General features: G+C 34.1%; 1 protein-coding gene across 2 annotated transcripts in view; it reads left to right on the plus strand.

Annotated features, from left to right (window-relative positions):
• The window catches only part of LOC110115350 (DExH-box ATP-dependent RNA helicase DExH15 chloroplastic), a gene marked incomplete at its 5' end in the record, with an annotated part of 41,958 nt that overhangs the window by 29,893 nt on the left and 1,882 nt on the right, over nucleotides 1-10,183 (plus strand). Inside the window, 3 exon segments of one of the 2 annotated variants that reach the window (XM_028694858.1) lie at nucleotides 6,076-6,175; nucleotides 6,272-6,418; nucleotides 8,466-8,577. In XM_028694858.1, coding sequence (XP_028550691.1) covers nucleotides 6,076-6,175; nucleotides 6,272-6,418; nucleotides 8,466-8,564 — 346 coding nt within the window. 2 annotated transcript variants of the gene reach the window in all.

Here is a 10,183-nt window from a genome sequence, read left to right on the forward strand (position 1 = left end):
AGGTCTTCAATATAGTTTTCATACTTTCATGCCAAATTTAAGATCAATGGAATGCATGGTTTTTAGTGTTCAATGTTGGCACGATAAAAAGAGAGATATGCATAGTTGTGTACCTTGTTCTCCTTTTTGTAGATTATGAATTATGAGGGAGGTCTCCTTTTTTGTTTCATAAAAGAATAAAGGGATCGAATTGCAGTAGAGGGGTAGGGCCATGAGAAGGAGAATCAATACTAACGGCTAGGGACATGCAACGTGGTCGGACATGTGGTTGGGTTTGTGGGTTTGGAGGGATAAATAGTGGGTGGAAAGGTTTGAGATTAGGGGAGATTGAGGGGCTATTTGGTATCAGATTTGTAGTAGGATTTACGCCGATTTTTTGGTAAATCCTTCTGAACAATTTTCAAGCGCACAGTAAATTCGGATCCCTTGTAAATCTCAAATTTCCGGCGTAAATTTCGAGATTTAGTAAATCCTGTCATTCGATGGATTTATGGACTACAAGATTTATGAGCTTGCGAGTGAAGACAAATAAGGAAAATGAGAACTGCAATGGTATCAACAAGTAGAGCCCTTATGAGAAAACCTATGGAGAGCCAATAACTTTCAGAGACTTAGCTCGTCAACGATGATCTGATTTAGAAGTGAATGGGTGGTTGTAAATGAAGTGATTGCTGTTTAAATGCAGAAGTGGCTTTTTCATTGCCAATCAATCTCCGCTAGAGCGAACCTCTCTGGTCGGTGAAGGTTGTCGAATGATCTAAGGCATCGCAAACTCAGAAGTTAGAACATGGGAAGAATGAAGGCGATGCAGTATTGTAATTGTCATTAAATTAGATTCATTAAATAATTAGTATTATATTAGACTAAGTAAATAATTTGTAACGTAATTAAGTAATCTAAGTTAGTTTAATTAAATAGTTAGCACTTAATTATCATGAAATTAGTTTAATTAATATTTATAATTTGTTGGTTATAGTACTATAATTATCATTAAATTAGTTTAATACTTAAATAATTAATTAAATCAATAATATGAGTATTAATTAAATAATTTATAATTTAAAAATAGTAATTAACTAATTAATTAGTAATATAATAAGTAATTTCATAATTAGCACCTAATTAGCAATAATTAGGTTAGTTTCCAATTATATTATTTATCATTATAACTTACTAAAGGTAATTAAAATTAAAGTTAATAAGTAAATCATAATTATCACTCAAATTAAATTTAAAGCACATTAAATTTAATTTCTAAATGAACCAATTGCCCTAAATCCTTGATTACTTTGCCAAACAATTCTCAGGATTTAACATTTGTCATTCCAAATAATTTTCAAGATTTAATACCCTCATGATTTACTAAATTCATATTTATATGATTTACTAATCCCACTAAAGTTAAATCCTACTTGTTGCCAAACAACCCTTGAGAGTGAGAGAGCAAATATGAGTTAGGGAGAGCTATTGGCCATGGGTGGCCGACGGCTTGGTTCACCAGTGATTGTGAGCTTGTCGACGACTGGAGGTTCAATTGATAGGGTGCAAGCCGACAACTTAGCGGCTAGGGGAGTTCAGCGGCTTGTAGGGGTCACAAGAGCAGGGAGGTGCATTCGAGTTCGGGCACTAACTCGATTTTGCAGGATCACATGAAGAGGAGCGGGGGAAGGGATGGGTTGCTTGCGTGAGTGCTAGTGTAACACCCCACAAGACCCCTTAACAGTATTGCAGGGTGTCACACATATAAACATAATATTTTTTTATCATTAAACATATGAGATTTTGCATCATCTGAATATTGATATAAAATCTCAAACAGCATTTCATTTATTGCATAAACGGAAACATCTAATAATTCAAAAATATCAAACTAGTATTTACAGAGCCACGAATAAAATCCCCAAAATATTACACTAATGAACTGTCTACATACCTCAGTTGTAGACTTACAAACAAAGTTAAACACTAGCATATAAAATGAAATACTTAATTGCAACTTATTCCGCATCGACTTTTTCTTTTCTTTTTCCTGTAATAACAGCATTATGAAAGGAATTGGTAAGCTATGATACCTATGACACAATTAGATTCAACATCTTTAAAGACTTTCACTACTATTTAGAAATCCATAAGATAACTATGCATATACCAAAACTGCTTTCCTTAAATTCCTCTTCCTTAAATTTTCTTCTTCCTTTTAAAGTCATTGTTCCTTCACTGCGCTTGTATTCTCATATCAATTGAATTCTCTCACAATCACTCTTCCCAAACTCTAACAACAGCTTCTATTTCCATAGCATTCCGAAATTTGTCTTTGTACAGAGCCGAATTTCCTTTCTTCCACAATTACTATATCGCTAGTCTTCTCCAATGCACTGCACTGTGTCGGTAATGCAGTAGTTTCCCACACTCAAATTTATACTTTTCCATTCAGTTTGTATACAAGAAACCAAATGGGAAGTGGGGCCCAACGCAACTGCCATCACACTTCACCCAATCCCATCTCTTCAATTCCAGTGAACGTGGAAGGAGCCAACAGATGCTGCTTTTGGATATTTGACTGGAAACGAAAATCCTTTACAGTAATTAGCATTAGTTTAAGATATTAATTAGTATTAGACTATTGAATAGTAATTAACTGTTAATATTAATCTAAAATCTAAATATATACATATTTAACACGAGTAGGTCTTGGTTCGATTGCGTCAAGTTTTATTTCTTACTTTTTTTGTTTTTAGAGACTAAGTGGCTGAGGGGAGTTATAACTTAGTGCAGTGAGTGAGGCTGGTTATGTGAGGAGTTATGAGAGAGTGGATTATGTTAGGTTAATGGGCAGTTTAGGTTCATTTCAAATTTAGTTTTTATTATTTGATTAAAATATAAATTTAAAATTTGTATAGTTTCGACATCATCTCACACTCGTAAATTTTTTTATTTTTATCGATTGAAAACACCAGCTAATATGAGTGTCAATCTTAACTATTTTAGTTGACTTGAATGTGTCGACGCCATATGTTTAGCGAACAGATGTCATGGTTGCGATTTTGACTTTTGGTCAATGTGATTTATACAACTTTAACATTATGTCGAGTTGTTTGGTCATCATTTTTCTACCACACTTCATTGATTTGACATTAGTGTTGATATCAAGGTCAATATCATGGTACAACTAAAATAATTAATGCATAACTGGATTGAAACAATGAGAGTACATTGTCAAATTGCTTGTTGAAAATTATAAGTTGTAAGAAAAGCAACATGCTAAACATGAAACTTAATCTTGATGACATGGTTTATATCTGGCTTTAGCCACATTATCAGATGTTAGTTGTGCTAACTTTAAATATTCTCTACGATTCTATGGTGGTGTCTTATCTACAAACCCATCTGCCTTCCAAAATTTACCTCGAAACTTATTTTGTTAAAACTCCCCCTCGCCCAGCATAAAAAGAAAAGCGTGGCGGGGAGGCCGGGGCATAATTTTCGGAGCCCACAAGATGATAAACCTTTTAACCTCGGGCTCTCCTATGATGGCGTTGGGCTTGGTTTAAAGAACAAGTTGAACAAGTTCTCAGAGCAACTAAGTCCTTGATTTAAACCTAATAGCCTTGGTTTGCTTCTTTTCTGTTTATATTTGAACTGGTATTGTGGGAAGGCAGAGGGTGTTTTGGTCTTTCTTTTATTTCTCGTGCTGAAGTAGTCTTTATTTCTTACAGTTAGTTTTTAATGCAAGAGATAAAGTTACTGCAGTGAGGGTTCTGGGCGAGTTTTTAACCTGGGTCCAATTTAGCTGACCCAATTTTGCAAACAGGTCATAAAATCAAACTCAGACTCTTGACCCAACCCACTGGGTTACCTAGTCGACTTGACCCAACATGTAACCAGCGCGTGCGAGAGCGTATCACCCAAGCAACTAGCGCGGGTCGCATGCGAGACTGCACGACCGTGACTGGGTGTGGGTGTGCGAGTCCGGTGTGAGCTTTACGAGTACGGGTGCATGAGTCTGGGCGAGCTCTATGGGTACGAGTGCGGAACTGCCGACTGTGAGTGGGCGAGGTCGGCCCGTGAGAGGGCAAGAAAGGGGTCGTGACGCACTAACGCCGGTGCGGATGCGAGCATTTGGCATGCATAAGTCTAAGGCAATGCACCGTGCAAGGGCGACATATGAGTTTGGGATGGGGATGGGTGAAAATTCGGGTTAGCGGATTGACCTGAACCCAACCCCAATTTTCAAATGGGTCATATATTAGAACTAAAATTCGATCCGTTTGTTAAACGAGTTGAACCGAACTTGAATTTTTGGGGTCGGGTCAATAATTAATACCCCTACTGTTGCTTATAAGCTGGTGCTACCTTTATGCTTTAAAGTAATTATGTTTTTTATGCATCTTGCTTATACAAGTCTTTAATATTAATGTTATTCTCACTCATTTGCATGAGATTGAGGAAGAAATGTTAAAGATTCAATAATTTGCCACTTAAAGATGTAAAATTGGGAAACTTGGCACAAATTTAAAGAGAATTTTCTTGAATTCCATCCTTGAGGACAAGGTTTATTGAAAGTGTGGTCCCTCCTATTAGAGTTCCCTAATTAGATTGTTTCCCTAATAAAGTTTGGATTGATAATCCAAGTGCTCTTCCTAATTTGTCATAACGAGCCAGCTCACGAGTCGGCTCGTTTATAACAAAAGGGACAAAATGATTATGATTCAAGTAGTTATTATAATAAAATTATAAAAAGAAAAAGAAATTAGTAAATAAATAATAAAAATTCCTTGATATAAAAATAAGATATAATTTTTTAATATTTTTAATAGCTTTATACTTGGAACTCTTGAATTCTAATATATTTTAAGTCTATTTTATAATAATATATTTTAAATTAAATGAGCTGGCTTGTGAGCTAACGAATCAAGTCGAGATTTACTCCAATTGGGCTTGTTAACTCATTGAGCTCGACTCATGAGCTATTTATCGAGCCGTGCTCCAGCCAGCTCACGAGATGACTTGACTCATTTACATCGCTAAATTCAACACCCCAATTAGTCTAGGAAGAGCTCCCATAAGTCAGCAACATTATTATAATTAAAGCCGTTGTATGTGGTTTTTTAGTTAGTGGATGAATGACAAACACTTGCGATGCCTTAGAATCCTTGATAAGTGACTAGTACTTGCCCGAGCTCCTCATGTGATTCAAACGGACATCAAAGCCTCCTCTCCTCCATAACTATTTTCATCGCATAAAATTTTTGAAGATACTCTTAACCAACCCAAGTCGACTTGAGTCACACCATAGCACTTGTAAGAAACAGCTTAGCAGGTGGAGGAATAGTTGCTGCATCAATTGCTGCATGAGCATTGTCGGGAGTGTGGTTTAGCGGCTAACCAATTTCTGCAGAGTTGCCAGCATTTTCACTTGCCTTTCATGATCTGAAAATTCTACATTAATTTCTTTTGCGGATTTCCTGGTTTTATTTTTTTCTGTAGATTCTTTTGGAACAATACGCTAGTTAAGTTCGTCAAAACTCGTTTTCCGACTAGGAGGATTTTCTTGAAACTTAAGAAGAATTCCTAAAAATAGAAAGTATCATTCAAAGTTGTTTTGAATGGATTTCTTATATAAACTAAGGGTTCATTTGAGACAGTTTTTTTTACTGCTTCTTAAATCAGCTCTCTAGTACAAAAATTAAAAATTAGTTTTTAAGATCAGTAAGAAAACCGTCCCAAATGAAACCTAAGTCACTTAAATCCCTTGGCTTTCACTTTAAGTGCTTACAAATGAACGTAGGGATTTGACAGAGCATATCTTGACTTGCTCTTACGGCTCATTAGGCTTGTGGACTTGTAGAATATCTTAATAATCTGTTAGCTCTTAAACTCGAAATTTCCAGACACTAGGGAAGTGGATGAGTCCACAACTGTACCGATCAAAATTATGACGTAATTCTTATTTGAAAGTTGAAACTACTAAGTAAAATGGTAAAATAATTTATCATTGCCGTCTGTTTCCTGATTTGGAGATTTTCTTTTAAATCATATCTTCCTGATAGAAAACTTCCTATGCCATGTCTTCAGCTACGTATTTGAACCATCCTCCATTGTTGTTGATGTTGTTGAGATTTTGGAGGAACAGAAAACCTCTCTCTTGCAGATACAGGATAAGTATGGGGTAAAGGTTAGTTGGGAGGAATGCTAAAATGTTTTGTGCTATTGGACTCGAGGATTATCCTCATGATTGAGCTCTTTCTTAATTATTTGTCATCCGTTACAGATTTCTTGTGGATTAGATTGCCAATTTTCTGGGATGGTTGAGGCTTGGGCTTCTGGTCTGACTTGGAGGGAAATAATGATGGACTGTGCAATGGATGAGGGTGATTTGGCTCGGCTCTTCCGTCGTACAATTGATTTATTGGCACAGGTAATATGTTGGGCTGACTCGGGCTTCGTTTGGGATGGCTTTCTTATTGCTTCTTAATGCAGTTTTTTAGTACAAAAATTAAAATTTTTGTATTAGAAAGCTGCTTTAAGAAGAAGTAAGAAAGCCGTCCTAAACGAAGTCTCGGTCTCTAAAGTTTCATATTTTTTTTTTCTTATGGTATCTTTCACCATTGCCCATTTACGTGAATCTTTGGCCGAACAAGATTTTTTTTTTTTTTAACCTAACATTCTTTTGTTAGAAAATAATATTGTTCAGCCAAATTAACTAACATCTGATATCATGGCGTATGAAGAATCATGTTAACTAGGCTTTTATATAAATAATATTGATATCACACTATAGCCTTAAACCAAAGATATAGGCTTCGTTTGTGACAACTTTCTTACTATTTTTTAAATACGTTTTTTTAGTACAAAATTTTTTTGAGTTATAAATTTTTGTACTAGAAAACTGATTTAAAAATTAATAATGAAGCTGCTCCAAACGAAGCTATAGTATTTGATAGATAACACTTACATCTTAATAATATTGACACCTCAATAACATTAAACAAGCCCTATATAAATTGTACTTGATAATTAGTGCAATTCATGATGTTAGATTTTTGGGGAAGTTATGTGTTACATTCAAATCTTGCATATTTATAAAACTAACATCCCATTATCTCCATTTTTATGAATACAGCTAAATCAATAAGAGCACAACAAAACCTCATTTTTTTTGCTTTCATCAAATTATCAATAGTTTGATTCTTATATGAGTAAATGCACGAGTTCAATAGTTTATTTTTTTGGGGGTAGGTGTTAGACTTGCGAACGCCCATGATTTCATGGTATGTGCATAAGGATTTATTTTAATTAATTATTTTCGGAGAGCAATTTTTAATTTGAAGTAGTTTAGCTAATCATGGATTGCATTTAGGGTTTGAGCAATTTTTTTGTGACAATCTCCTAACAGAAATGACAATGATGGACATTTATATAATGAAAACTTTTCTTTTATTGCAATGGTTGCAGTTCGCTCGTCTGATTTAAATCCTAATAATTATCATATTACTGGGGATATTGATGATCTAAATTTCCTCATGTTTGCTAGAATTTAAGTTAAACGAGATAATTCTCTTCATGAGTTTTACATCTGGACTTAGCATGAGCTATTATGAGCTATTTAGATCTTAATGAGGGCTTGCTTTTCATAATTTGGATAAATGTTATTAGCTTACATGTTTTCTTGGCCCAATGTTGTTTGTTACTGTGCTTCTTGTAGAAGTTCTTGGTAAGTTATATCTTACGTAACATTGAAAAAAGGAACAATTCTTATGATTCGCCCACCTGTTGGTTATCTCTATGCCAAATTGGTATTAGAGCAATTCTGATATCAAGAAGGATTGCTACATATCACCCTTCTTTATTTCCATGCTGCATTAATCTATTATTGTTCTCTTTGGATCCTCCATTAGAGACATGACCATCCAACCCGATTTAGAGCATAAGTTCCAGCAGATGGAAATAAGATCTAAGATTGAATTTCTATGGAATCACCTCATTAAGTATTAGTTTGAAAGCTCTCTATTTCAGGGTATAACTTTGACTTAAGTTCAAGAAACTCCATGAAAATAATTTGTGAGATTAAGATTTTGTTTGGGGCGGCTTTCTTACTGTTTCTTAAAGCAGCTTTTTAGTAAAAAAAAAATAATTTTTTTTACTAGAAAGCTGCTTTAAGAAGTATTAAGAAAGCTGTCCCAAACAAAGCCTAAGGCTTGGTTTGAGACTCATTTCTTACTGTTTTGTAAATATATTTTTTAGTACTAAAATTTCTTGGAAGTAGGAAAAAAATAATGATCTAAAATTGTCTTAAACAAAGCTCAAGTTTTCACGCAAAACCTTGCCTGAGAATCTAGGCCTTGTAGAGTTCTATGACTTAAATATTGAGAATATTGACAATGGATGAGCGTTGGCGAAATCTGTTTTATACGAAAAATAAAATTTATTGGGAGTCCACTAAAATAATCTAGCATTTTGTTCAGATTCCAAAACTGCCGGACATTGATCCCGTGGTGCAAAACAATGCTCTCGCAGCCGCTAATGTTATGGACCGTGCGCCGATCAGCGAGTTAGCTGGATGAACTGCTATATGTGGTAAAAACTGTAGCATCATTTATGATTTTTATTTCATTAAGAATTTTACGAAAGCATGGGCTATATTTCTCTTCTTTGTTTCAATTCTCTTCATTTATTTTAGGGAAATTCGAGTACATGTGCCCATTAATGCTTAAAATGGATAAAATATGCTCATTGATTCATTACTTCTAGAAATATGTTCAAATGTTTATTTTGGATCAAAATTATCTCACTAATATACAAAAACTACTCCATCGACAATGAATTTAATTTGAAGTTCAAGATATTTCTGTGAGATTGAACGGAAAAATTGTTCAAACTTGGAATTAAAATGCTAATGTCGTTCGAAATTAAGAAGCTAGATGTGGGATTGTTGTAGGAAGGTGTCGATGAGAGGGCAAATTATTACATCCGGTCACGGGACGTAGAGATAGATCCGGATATTATTAAAATATTATTTTAAATTAAGCGAGTCAAAAGCACAGATAAAACGCAGGCAAAGCGCACCTAAAGATACAAATTTTTTTAGTTATAAATTTTTTACTAGAAAGCTTATTTAAAAAATAATAATGAAGCTATTCCAAACGAAGCTATAGTATTTGATAGATAACACTTACATCTTAATAATATTGACACCTCAATAACATTAAACAAGCCCTATATAAATTGTACTTGATAATTAGTGCAATTCATGATGTTAGATTTTTGGGGAAGTTATGTGTTACATTCAAATCTTGCATATTTATAAAACTAACATCCCATTATCTCCATTTTTATGAATACAGCTAAATCAATAAGAGCACAACAAAACCTCATTTTTTTTTGCTTTCATCAAATTGTCAATAGTTTGATTGTGATGAGTAAATGCACGAGTTCAATAGTTTATTTTTTTGGGGTAGGTGTTAGACTTGCAAACGCCCATGATTTCATGGTATGTGCATAAGGATTTATTTTAATTAATTATTTTCGGAGAGCAATTTTTAATTTGAAGTAGTTTAGCTAATCATGGATTGCATTTAGGGTTTGAGTCATTTAAAAATATGCGCCCAAAGCTGTGACAATCTCCTAACAGTAATGACAATGATGAACATTTATAGAATAAAAACTTTTCTTTTATTGCAATGGATGCAGTTCGCTTGTCAGATTTAAATCTTAATAATTACCATATTAATGGGGATATTGATGGTCTAAATTCCCTCATGTTTGCTAGAATTTAAGTTAAACGAGATAATTCTCTTGATGAGTTTTACATCTGGACTTAGCATGAACTATTATGAGCTATTTAGATCTTAATGAGGGTCTGCTTTTCAACATTTGGATGGATGTTAGCTTACATGTTATTTTACCCAATGTTTTTGTTTCTTTGCTTCTTGTAGAAGTTCTTTGTTAAGTTATATCTTAAGTAACATTTTCATTGACATGTAAGAAATTTTAAAGGAACAATTCTTACCATTCGCCCACCTAGATCCAAGTTCAAGAAACTCCATGAAAATAATTTATGAGGTTAAAGTTTTATTTGAAACAGTTTCCTTATTATATTTTATAAAGCAGCAAAAAAATTATCTCACCTAGCTTGCTAATCTAGTCCTCGTGGAGTTCTATGGCTTAAATATTGAGAATATTG

This window comes from Dendrobium catenatum, unplaced genomic scaffold, assembly GCF_001605985.2.
Source record: "Dendrobium catenatum unplaced genomic scaffold, ASM160598v2 fragScaff_scaffold_586, whole genome shotgun sequence".
NCBI classification, from domain to species: Eukaryota; Viridiplantae; Streptophyta; class Magnoliopsida; order Asparagales; family Orchidaceae; genus Dendrobium; species Dendrobium catenatum.